This window comes from Notolepis coatsorum (genome assembly GCF_963971535.1).
Source record: "Notolepis coatsorum genome assembly, chromosome: 3".
In the NCBI taxonomy this organism is placed as follows: Eukaryota; Metazoa; Chordata; class Actinopteri; order Aulopiformes; family Paralepididae; genus Notolepis; species Notolepis coatsorum.
The window spans coordinates 178,755,070-178,768,117 of NC_140167.1; the positions used below are offsets into that span (position 1 = coordinate 178,755,070).

At 42.2% G+C, this 13,048-nt stretch overlaps 1 protein-coding gene across 1 annotated transcript in view; it reads right to left on the bottom strand.

Annotated features, from left to right (window-relative positions):
- neb (nebulin) overlaps positions 1 to 13,048 on the bottom strand; it is a gene marked incomplete at its 5' end in the record, with an annotated part of 147,740 nt that overhangs the window by 72,085 nt on the left and 62,607 nt on the right. The window contains 10 exons of the mRNA XM_084311456.1: positions 3,304 to 3,408; positions 3,604 to 3,711; positions 3,872 to 3,973; positions 6,080 to 6,181; positions 6,893 to 6,997; positions 7,192 to 7,296; positions 7,755 to 7,859; positions 7,984 to 8,088; positions 8,337 to 8,441; positions 8,685 to 8,789. Coding sequence (XP_084167582.1) covers positions 3,304 to 3,408; positions 3,604 to 3,711; positions 3,872 to 3,973; positions 6,080 to 6,181; positions 6,893 to 6,997; positions 7,192 to 7,296; positions 7,755 to 7,859; positions 7,984 to 8,088; positions 8,337 to 8,441; positions 8,685 to 8,789 — 1,047 coding nt within the window. The remainder of the gene's footprint in view (positions 1 to 3,303; positions 3,409 to 3,603; positions 3,712 to 3,871; positions 3,974 to 6,079; positions 6,182 to 6,892; positions 6,998 to 7,191; positions 7,297 to 7,754; positions 7,860 to 7,983; positions 8,089 to 8,336; positions 8,442 to 8,684; positions 8,790 to 13,048) is intronic.

The following is a 13,048-nucleotide window of genomic DNA, read 5'->3' on the forward strand; positions in this document are numbered from 1 at the left end:
AATACACACATACAATACACATACGTCTGTACGCAGACGCACGCACACACAGACACACACACACATACACACACACACACACACACACACACATCTCACTCTCTACATCATATCGTGTGTGGACATCATATCTTGTTTATCTCTCTTCATGTTCTCTCTCCGATGTTAAATCTACGTATCATCTTAATGTACGTCATGTCAGATCTGACATGATATGATACGTCATCATATCTGTCATGGGGGGGCAGGACTGAGAGGGGATTTAGGGACAGGCAAAGGGATCCAGGACAGAGTTTTTTTGTTCAAGCTGTGGTGATCCTCTTTGACCCATAGCTCTTGCTGTTAAAGAACTTCTTTTCTTAAATAAATTACCTATTTGTTACAATTGGAAATATCGTCTCCTGCTGTGTTAAACAACCTTTCCACAACAATATCATACTCTGACAGCATGCCTATGAGCAACAAAAACGCGAACTTGAATCCCATCATATAGTCTGTCCACTATCTGCATGGTGTCATTGCAATGCGTTTTCTATTCTTTCTTGTACAGTAAAAAGGGGGAAGAACACTATAGTAGTGGTGGGCCTGATCTCTGCCAACGACGAAAGGGCCTACCTGGAAGAGGTAGAGAACCTGTCACAGTGGTGTCAGGAGAACTGCCTCTCCCTGAACGTCAGCAAAACAAAAGAGATGATTGTGGACTTCAGGAGGTCGGGGGTCAAGGACTACAGCCCCCTCAGCATCGACGGGGCACCAGTTGAGAGAGTGAACAGTTTCAAGTACCTCGGAGCCCACATATCCGAGGACTTGACATGGACCACACACATTGACAGTGTTGTGAAGAAGGCACGACAACGCCTCTACTTCCTCAGGCGCCTAAGGAAGTTCCAAGTCAGTCAGAAGATCCTTAGGAACTTCTACTCATGTACAATAGAGAGCATCCTGACCGGCAACATCACCTCCTGGTTTGGGAATAGCACTGCAAAAGACCGTAGCAGACTACAAAGAGTGACACGTTCAGCCGAACGCACAATTAGAGGGGGGCTTCCCACCCTCCAGAACATTTACAACAAGCGGTGCAAGGGGAAGGCTAAGAGAATTATTAAGGACTCGAGCCACCCGAACAACTGCCTCTTTGAACTGCTGCCGTCAGGCAAGCGATACCGGAGTCTTATGGCGAGCACAGAAAGACTCAGAAGGAGCTTCTATCCCCAGGCCATCAGGCTGCTAAACGAACAATAATCGCTAAACGAACAATAATCACTATGCAACAACCATCAAATGCACACAGCACACACACCCACACGCACACACTCACTCAAACAAACAACACACTGCAGCACCCACTCTCCACACTTTAGATCACACAAACACACTTACACTTTATATTTATTGATAAAGGATTTGCACTACAACTCGTACACCTACTGTGAATTGTACCTAAACTGCACCTCGTCCATTTATGCCTTGCACTATATAGTATTGTATATTAGTACACTGCACAGTATTGTATATTGGATGGTAACTACGTCTACGAACATTGTACATATGTCTAAACTGAACACTGTGACCTCTTTTTTTACTTCTAATTTTTACTATTTTTACTATGTTTTTATTTCATACTTATCTTGTCATGCACAGTCTCTGGAGCGCAACAGTAAGAAGCATTTTGTACAAAAGTATTCTGTACTTCTGTATGACAACTATTAAAGAAACTTGAAACTTGATATTCATATGACTTATTCTGCTTACAGCTTCGAAATTCCACTTGTTTCGTTTAACGTAAAGCCTTTTAAATATAATCAAAACGTTCCCGTGTTTCGGCGGTCTGTGCGCAAAATAATAACGAGTTGAGCTTTATGATTTATGATGAATTGAAAATGGGGGACCCTGATGTAAACAGGACGAAAGTTGGTCTGCATCCCCAATTAACAATTGTATGTACTGAGCTGTACTGTACTGTACCCATTCTGCAATCTGTTAATAAACTTTTCAATCAATCAATCAATCAAGCTACGCGGAGCGCAGTCAGTCAGTAGCCTACACCCCGTATATTCCGATAACGCTATATAAACCATGCTGCATTCATTCTGAGAGAAAGATCTATTATTCCAAATGCTATTTATAGGGGTTTGACCATAATTACACTACTGTTGCTATCTTACAATGAACTATAATGAACTACGGTTCATACAGAACATCCAGTGTTATTATGCACAGAAGCTCATTTCCTTGTTGTAATAATATATTCTACCACTGGGAGCTAGGTACGCCAGGTCTGACCTGTGCGTAGATGTACGCACGAAGTCAAGTTCATGTTCAAATTGATGAATCCCACTCTTTGCTTAGAAATGATCGTACGCACGGGTTACGCACAGATCTGTGCGTAGAACACGTTGATGCATGAGGGCCGGTCTAGAACTGCGCCCTGAGAGGGAGGTTTGCCCTGAGTGGGAGGTTCGAAGGGTCAAAATGGGTATCAAGCAAGAGGGAAGACTGTCAGGTTTTAAACTGTGGATACCAAACAGAAGATAAAGAAGACTTTGAACTGTAATCCATAACTATTTTATTGCACTGTAAAAAACTGTGATTTTATATGTCTGCACTTTATGTGCTCATTTCATGTCTATTCTAAAACTGAATCAAACCATAAACAAAGTGGCCTGTTGGGATGTTAGATCCTAATATGAAAAACTGTGATTTTATATGTCTGCACTTTGTGCTAATTTTACCCTTGCTATTATTTTAATTATTTGTACTTTTATGTCTATGTGCCACTATCCGCTGGGTGCATACTATGACCCTTATCATGTTTTGTAACAGATTACAGATATTCAAGTAGATAAGATAAAATAAGATATTCCTTTATAGATGAAAGAGAGAGAGGAAGGAATGGGAGGAGGGGTGAAGGAAAGAATGGGTGAGAGAGATTAAAGAGAGAGGGGGGAGTTTATCTACCACACACTGACATTGTATTTGTTTCTTTGTGTATTTTGTTTCCCATATTATTGTTGTGATATGGTGATGTCAGAGATGTAAGAAATGACTCAAACAAAAAACAAATGAGCAAACAAAATGACAAATTGCCTTGAAAGAGTTGTAGTTGAAAGACCCTAACAACCCATTAAGATAAGATAAGATAAGATATTCCTTTATTGATCCCCTTGGGGAATCATTAGTAGACGAATCAACCAAGAGGAAGAAGCCATAGTTGGTTGGCTCCCTCACTCACTTAGTTATTTAGTTTAAAATGTTTATTTATTCATTTTCACTGACGGAGCCAACATTGTTGTGAACACTCACATTGCTGATGTTCTTGTAGGCCTCCTTGGCAGCACGGATCTCACGAGCCTCAGGATCCATGTTGATCTGAGCCTTGCCCCTCTCGTACATCTCCCTGTACTTCAGCTAGAAGACACATGGAAAACACACACAGTCAAATACATTGCACCCCCGCTGACAGGTCCAAATAGGCAAATATGGCCATGCAACAAAACAAGAAAGAAAACTTTTCTTAAGACCGAGATGAAGCCATGGCCTTGATAAATGAAGGTGTTGGTGTGCTGGTAGCCTGGTTCACTGGGTCAGCTGAGGAGGACTTACATTGCTAGTGATTTCCTTGACCCTCTTGATGTGCTGCTGGTAGGGAGTGTCGTAAGGAATGGTGTATCCCGTAGCCTTGGTCTTGTTGTAATCCATTTTGTAGATAATCTGGAGAGAAAAAAGTTAAATAAGATAGTCAGGAGTAGTAAGCAATTAAAAACATATATTATAATAATAATTTGATTACATTTTGGACAGAGTTTAATGATAAAAGTTGTGACTGTGTATACTTGCAATTTTACCCAGTGACAAAGAAAAACCAACTCACATCGCTGGCCTTCTTGCTGCGCATGTGGGATTCATACTCGGGGGTCTCCAGGATGGAGGTGAACTTGTTCTTGGCTTGCTCATACTGCTCCCTGTACTTCCACTGTGGGAGGGTGGTGTGGGAGGACACGGACATTAGAATCACAGCTTTATAATCAAATGTAATATATATGACCTCCCTTCTTTCATCTTTTACATGTTACCTATGTGCTGAAAATAGTTTTTGCCTCTACAACATGGGACTACAATGTTGTTATGTGAAAGTAGTTTCAATGTGATAAGATGATAAGAGGCATTTAAAATGATCAAACAATTGCTCTACATTTCCAGTGATCGTAAAAAGAAATGATAATATGACTGTGATGATGACAATGAGTATGGTGGAGTGTAGACATGCACAAGTAAGCAAATGAAACATGCGTTATGAAAGCATGCATCAACAATAACGAGGAGGGTATTTATTTCAAGTGTGAGATGGAAGACGAAAACATCATGTTACCAATATTCAGTTATGAAATGGTCTGTAGGTGTCTGTCCACGCAGCTCACGTTGACCAGCAGTCCATCTTATACTATTCTGTGCGCTGCACGCAGAATGTCCTGTCACTCAATGATACATCATTTCAACAAAAAATGCGTTTCACTAATGAGAAGATACAGCGAAAGTCAGGTAATCTGTAAGTGCTACTGATCATTACCGTATGTAAACTGCTGCTAATCTAATCTAAAGACTAGTTGGCTAGCTAATAGGGATGGGCATCGATTTTAGAATATTCAAATAGTCGTGAAATCGATTAATTTAGGTGAATATCGTTGTCTCAAAAGTATATATTTTACAGGTGATTTTCGATTAGTATTGGAATAGTTCCCAGTGACTATCGAATATACATTTTGTGAGTTTTGCCCATCCCTACTAACTAAGCACAAATAGGCTGGAATACAGAGTACCTAACTACCAATATAAGAAAATAACTCTATTTACATTACATGCCAATGTATTATAAAGTACATAGCTGTATTTAATACTGTATAACAGGTACCTTATCTATAACTATATATATTCTTGATGGTGTTGCAGAGTAGAGGATTTAGACTATAATGTCAAACTAGATATTTCTGGCTGGTTGGAGAGCTGGTCTAGGGTCCAGGGATCAGTGAGAACTGAAGAGGCAGGGGATGAGTGGAGGCAAGATTAGAGCATGAGAGAGATGGGCAGAGGTATGGTAGGTAATTGGGAGTGTCTACAGCTTGAATTAAAGATGGAATGGGTGGAGGATAGGGGGGATGATACAGGTAGAATCTACTAGGCCCCGATTCCCTGTCCAGAAACAACACTAGGGAATTAGGTAACCTGGTGACGTGAGCAACAATAACCTTGCAATCTGCTGAAATTGTCTTTTAGGTTTAACAGTTTGCAAGTTGAAAGGTTATTCCCTATCTGTGCGTTTCTGGACAGGGTCCAGAGAGGTGATCCTGTTCATTGCTTGTTTACCTTACTGCCCATAATGGACTGGTAAAGGGCTGTGAGGATGTCGGGACGGAGCAGCTCATTGCAGCCACTCCTTAGTAGCTTCTTGGCCTTGGATTTATACCTCTCCTGTCCATGAGGACACACACACACACCAACACACACACACACACACACACACACACACACACACACACACACACACACACACACACACACACACACACACACACACACACACACACACACACACACACACAGCATGCCATAGTTGAGGACACACATGTTGGTAGTGATAACACAGGGTCTGGAGTTGGGCTCCTGCGATCAAAGCGTGAAGACTTTGTTGTGTGTCCTTATCTATGCCCTCAGTGCAAAACAGCCTATTTACATCAATAAGGCAATAGTCAGCTTGAATAATAGCAATGAACTGGTTTAGCAGATCATCAGTAGTTAAATTAATGTGCTTAATACATTATTTATCTCACAAGGTGAAGTAATAATCTGATCAGCTCTGAGGGCACAGATCAATGACTCACTCAAGATAGCTTTCAAATGACAACTATTTGAGTTCCATTGTTCTGGACACCTGCAAGAAGGAAAAGAAAGAGCGAGACACAGAGAGAGGTAGATTGAAATTGACGGCACAGCCATGCGACGATGACCTCCGGCAGGCTGCTGATTACCTCATGCACCAGGGTCAGAGGCAAGGGCCCTGATTGGCCGGGACCAGGGGTTTTACCTGGCTCAGCTTGTGATTCTCCCTGGCCAACCGGTATCTAGGATCATCTGAAGTAATGGTGAACTTATCCTTGCCCTTTTCATAGGAGGCTCTATAGGCCCTCTGCTCAGAACATCAAAAAGCAGTTAAAGACAAGACACCTAGGAGTGGGAGACCTGTGACAACTAGGTTATGACACTTTTCTAGAGAGGAAAAAAGTCAGGTTAAAAGCATGTGATACATAGAGAAGTTAAACAACAACAGAATAACATGAATTTGACCATGGTAAGTAGTATGGTCATCAAAGATAAGAAGAAGGAATAAACAAAATTACCTGTAAATTAGGGATGTCCGATATTATAATTTTTTTTTTTTTACATTTCTATAACCTTTATTTACCCAGGCAAGCAAGTAAGAACAAATTCTGATTTTATTTATTGTCAAAAGTATGCATAATGTTGTGTTAATTCCACAACAAGAGATATGTAATGTTAATGACCTGAAATTATAAAATAAATTGGGGGGGGGGGGGAAACCCTGCATATATCGGTATCGGTTGATATCGGTTGATATCGGTATCGGAAATTAAGAGTTGGACAATATCGGTATATCGGTATCGGTAAAAAAGCCAATATCGAGCATCCCTACTGTAAATCCATTAACTTTTACCTCTAAGGCTGATAATCCCATTGAGATGCATAGAGAACAAGAGACCAAGCTCACAAATGAAGATATCAGGTGTAAAAATAAATCCACAATAAAATTAAATATAACACATTCATCAATATTGCATAATACTGCATAATAATACTGCAAATAGATAAAGTGACTCACCTCGTTGATGAGCTCGGAAGCAAACTTGGCAGCATGGAAGAATGGAGTGTCACAGGTGTATTTGAAGTTGCCTCTGTTCTTCTCAAAGGAGGCTTTGTACAGTCTCTGTTACAGGAATAGAAAGAGATTATTGTGAAAATGCTGAAAAATCATCAATCCATTCGAGACTACAGTATATCATTTGACACAATGTACTGTATATATACTATGTTATTCCATAAGAATGAGGGTAATTCTTCCAACATGACACCATACTATACATTATGAACTGTAAAATATGTGCTAAACAGATCCTTCACCTCACTGTACAGAGTCTTGTTCCTCTCAGCCTGCACCATCTCAGGTGTGTCCCACACGAAGCAGCCAATGCCCTTCATCCAATCCAGGTCCTCCTTGTACTTGACCTAAAATCAGAATAAAAAGGGTTATTACAGGGTTGCCACGGTATATCAGTGATACACATCCGCACTGCTTGTAAAGGGTAGTAGGGCTGTGCAATGTGTGCATTGAGTCTGGCAATATCATACATAATGTGTCCTGATTCAATATATTGCAATATCTATATACACTGTGATATATTTAGATTATGTCAAATACAAAATATAATGTCAGTATTGTATAAAAAAATAAAATAATAATAATAATAATAACAACAACATATATAGAATCACGATACACAATAAGTGTATCAACAAAAATAGTAGGGGAACTGCGTTGACACATGTTATATGTGCATACCATTTTTGGTCTGTGGGTTGCAATGGTGGAAGTATTTCTACTGCCTATTTATATAATATTTTCAACAAAGTTCCATTCAACTACCAAGATGTCATTGGCAAGCTATCAGGAAGTATGTACTCACAGTGCTGATGTTGTCAGTAACAAGCTTGTTGAAGAAGAACTCAGGGCGGTCTGGGATGGACTTCCATGTACCCAGAGAGTTGATGTACTTCTCTCTGTATTTTACCTGAGAGAGACCAAGAAAGAGAAGGCATGAAATCAATCAAACTCCTTTGATGGACGTTTTGCCAACAAGAGAGAAAGCAGATGAAGCCATATTAAAACATCAGTCAAATACTCTGTCAACTGACCTCGCTGATGTCATCAGTGACCCTGCGATGGCAGACGATGTCCAGTGCATCCTTGACGGTGTGGTAGTGTCCCTTGGCCAGCTCAAAGGTCTCTTTGTAACGCAGCTGGAGACATAGACAACAACAACAACAACAACAACAACAACAACAACAACAACAACAACAACAACAACAACAACAACAACAACAACACAAGTCAGGTGCCCACCACATAAATTCACAGAATTCATATTTTCAGTATTGAAGTAAGACAGGTTGAGAGGCACCCCCAAGTTATAAAATATTACAATATCTCAATATCTTTGTTCACTATGAAGCCTACTCACATCTATTCACACTAAGAGCATACTCACATCACTGGACTGGAGGTAAGCCTTCTTGGCACGGACCAGGATGGGGGTGTCGGCGATGGGGGTGTACCTGTGCTTCATCCTCTCATACTGTTCTTTGTACTTGATCTGGGGAGGAAGAGAACAGTTGGGGGGGGGGGGGGGGGAGTTCAATTATATTCTTTCAAACAGTATTTTGTAAATCAAATTGACTGAGATCACAATCCCTCATGAACATGTTGACGGGCTATTTCAGAATGTGAACGAACAGAAATATCATGTCACACAGCAGAGAGCAAGATGGCTAACTAATCAACAGAGATGATATCCTAACAGTGGAGCAGAAGAGGAATGAAAATGAGGAAGACTTACATCGCTGGAGATGACCTTCATAGCCCTGGTATGGTCCATGGTGGGGGTGTCTATCTCAGGGGTGAAGTGAGCTCTCTCTTTAGAGGCCAGGTCAGTGTACAGGTGCTGTAAAAGAGGACAGAAAACACAATATTATTATAATTTATCGCCATGTCATGGAGGATTTGGGATTTAACTTTTAGCCTCTTTTTTCACCCATAAAAATTATTTAAAATATTTATAACTACAAATAATAAAGACGCTGAAAACAAATAAATAATAATAATAATAATAATAAAACAGGCAGCTGTCTCAAGGCAGTGGGACATCCAGCGTCTCTTTTATATGGTCCATAGTTTCTTGAATAAGGCCATGTTGGGCACAGCTTGAAGCCATGTGTACCTTTTCAGGGCCTCTCTGGATTTCTCTGCCATCACTCCCAAATCCCCCTCACATGCCATATATATATATATATATTAAGGCTGTCAATATATTAAAACATTTAATCTGATTAATCGCATGATTGTCCATAGTTAATCGTGATTAATCGCAAATGAATCGCATATTTTGTATCTGTTCTAAATCTACCATAAATGGATATTTTTCAAGTTTTAATACTCTTATCAACATGAGAGTATACAAATGCTTGCTTTATGCAAACAAATTCATGTTTATTTATTTCCACAATGACAAATTCTGTCCAGAATCTTCAAGTAACTAAGATGTGCAAACTGCATTGTAAAAAAAATTCTGAAATCATAAAAAAAATTAAAAATAACAGATGGGCATTAACTGTAACATTACATAGTGTTGAACTCTACAGTTGAACTATTCATCCCAATTTTTTTTGTTTAAGCAGCCATTTAACACAAAAGGATGACCCTCATGCATTGCAAATTTGCATCAAATTCAAAACAAAATAACTTAAAGGGGAACTATCTTATAAATGGCCTTTTTGAGTGTTTAGCATTGTTTCCTAGCTATGTGAACTTATATTAATATGATCTATGTCTCAAAATTCTCATATTGGCGCATTCTTCCAATTCTCCTCTCACAATATTCACCCTCACTGAACTGAGTCATTTGAAAATGTGCGCGATATGTGATGTCAGAGAGACACCGCTGCATGTTAATGTTCAGGCGGCGGGACCCGGCGCAGTGGTTTAGGAGCCCAGGCTCAAAACGGCTCGAGATCTTGAGGTAGAAAAATGCTGTTTTTGAGGACTTGATTAGAAATACAAAACAATGAATAAAAAAAATATATATATTACAGAGGTGTTCCATAGACTCACAGGAATTGTGTAAAAGTGCCCAAATAGTGAAAGAAATAGTAAAATAGTTCCCCTTTAAAAGAAAATAATAATTTAAAACAATGAATAAAGTGTGCATGAAACAATAGGGGAAAGAAAAAGTTAGAAACGTGTTACATTCACCCACACAAGGTCTCTCTCTCTCTCTCTCTCTCTCTCTCTCTCTCTCTCTCTCTCTCTCTCTCTCTCTCTCTCTCTCTCTCTCTCTCTCTCTCTCTCTCTCTCTCTCTCTCTCTCTCTCTCTCTCTCTCTCTCTCTCGCACACACACACTTTGAGTCAGAAACAAACATAGTATCAATTAATTTGGGACAATTCAATAAAATTTTAAGGGGCAGTGGTGGCCTAAAGGTTAGAGAAGCAGGTTTGTGACCAGAAGGTCACCGGTTCGATCACCCGGACCGGCAGGAAAAATCTGGGCTATCTGCCGCGTCGGATGGTGGCGCCCAACATGGCAGCCTCCTGTACGTGAGGGACGCGGGTGACGTGGAGGGAGGTGCGCAAGGGGAGTTGCGTGCCTTGTTCTCCGAGCTCATGGCGGCCGCCGCAGCCGCTAATGGCGTGGCGTTGCCGCAGCCTCTGCCTGCACCTGTTCCTGATGACATGATAGGTCATCTCTGGCAACGTCGTCCTGTGAGGGAGACAGGCGTTGTCTGCCCATTCTTCCCATCGATGGAGGCCTACGTGAAACAGGGACAGGTAATCTCCCGCATCACTGGCCTTTCCCCCGCCTACGTGCCAGTCACGCGGGTGGCGGGTTTGGTCCAGGGACTAAAGGACGGGGTGCCTCGGCTTGATAGCCTGATGACATCCATTCTGTGTCCCGAAGTGGTGTGGGAGTCGTTGCGGAAGCCGCTACATTTTCAAGTTTCAAGTTTCAAGTTCAAGTTTCTTTAATAGTTGTCATACAGAAGTACAGAATACTTTTATACAAAATGCTTCTTACTGTTGCGCTCCAGAGACTGTGCAAGACAAGATAAGTATGAAATAAAATAACATAGTAAAATTAGAAGTAAAAAAAAATGAGGTCACAGTGTTCAGTTTAGACATATGTACAATGTTCGATGCAGAATAGACGTAGTTACCATACAATATACAATACTGTGCAGTGTACTAATATACAATACTATATAGTGCAAGGCAGAAATGGAGAAATGGGACGAGGTGCAATTTAGGTACAATTCACAGTAGGTGTACGAGTTGTAGTGCAAATCCTTTATCAATAAATATAAAGTGTAAGTGTGTTTGTGTGATCTAAAGTGTGGAGAGTGGGTGCTGCAGTGTGTTGTTTGTTTGAGTGAGTGTGTGCGTGTGGGTGTGTGTGCTGTGTGCATTTGATGGTTGTTGCATAGTGATTATTGTTCGTTTAGCAGCCTGATGGCCTGGGGATAGAAGCTTCTTCTGAGTCTTTCTGTGCTCGCCTTAAGACTCCGGTATCGCTTGCCTGACCGCAGCAGTTCAAAGAGGCAGTTGTTCGGGTGGCTCGAGTCCTTAATAATTCTCTTAGCCTTCCCCTTGCACCGCTTGTTGTAAATGTTCTGGAGGGTGGGAAGCCCCCCTCCAATTGTGCGTTCGGCTGAACGTGTCACTCTTTGTAGTCTGCTACGGTCTTGTGCAGTGCTATTCCCAAACCAGGAGGTGATGTTGCCGGTCAGGATGCTCTCTATTGTACATGAGTAGAAGTTCCTAAGGATCTTCTGACTGACTTGGAACTTCCTTAGGCGCCTGAGGAAGTAGAGGCGTTGTCGTGCCTTCTTCACAACACTGTCAATGTGTGTGGTCCATGTCAAGTCCTCGGATATGTGGGCTCCGAGGTACTTGAAACTGTTCACTCTCTCAACCGGTGCCCCGTCGATGCTGATGGGGCTGTAGTCCTTGACCCCCGACCTCCTGAAGTCCACAATCATCTCTTTTGTTTTGCTGACGTTCAGGGAGAGGCAGTTCTCCTGACACCACTGTGACAGGTTCTCTACCTCTTCCAGGTAGGCCCTTTCGTCGTTGGCAGAGATCAGGCCCACCACTACTGTGTCATCAGCAAATTTGATGATGGTGTTGTTGTTCCGCTGTGCTACGCAGTCATGTGTGTACAGGGAGTAGAGGAGGGGGCTCAGAACACAGCCCTGGGGGGCCCCTATGTTGAGCGTGATGGATGAGGAGGTGCAGTTGCCGGCTCTTACCACCTGGGGTCTGCCCGTCAGGAAGTCCAAGACCCACTGGCAGAGGTCATAGTTCAAGCCCAGGTCCCTGAGCTTGGCTATGAGTTTGGAGGGGACTATGGTATTGAATGCTGAGCTGTAGTCGATGAACAGCATTCTCACATAGTTCCCCTGCCTCTTGTCCAGGTGTGATGCTGCTGTGTGCAGCACATGGGCTATGGCGTCCTCCGTGGACCTGTTGGGGCGATATGCAAATTGCAGAGGGTCCAGGTTGATGGGGAGGGAGGAACAGATGTAGCCCTTCACTAGCTTCTCAAAGCACTTCATGGCTATGGAGGTGAGGGCTACAGGGCGGTAGTCGTTGAGGCAAGCGGGCGTAGATTTTTTGGGTACAGGGATGATGGTGGACTTCTTCAGACAGGTGGGGATGACAGCCTGTTCCAAGGACAGGTTGAAGATGTCAGTGAATACCGGGGCCAGTTGGTCGGCACAGACTTTTAGGACGCGGCCGGGGATGCCGTCCGGTCCTGCTGCCTTCCTGATATTCACTTTTTTAAAGATCCGTCTCACCTCATGCTCTGTTACCCTGAACACTGAGTCTCCATCAGCAGACCCCCCCCCCCCCCCCATTGCCGTGGTTTGTAGGCTGGTGTTGTTATTCACAGCCTCAAACCTCGCATAGAAGGAATTGAGATCATTTGCTAAGGAGATGTCACTGTTCAGTTTGAGGGGGGTGCCTTTGTAGTCTGTCATTGTTCTGAGGCCCTGCCACATGCCTCTAGAGTCAGCCTGTTCAAACTGAAGTTCAACTTTATCCCTGTAACGCCGTTTTGCCTCTATTACTGCTCTCCTGACGTTGTATCTTGCCATCTTGTGTTCTTCCATGTTGCCTGTCACCAGCCCGGTGTTGTATGCTGATGT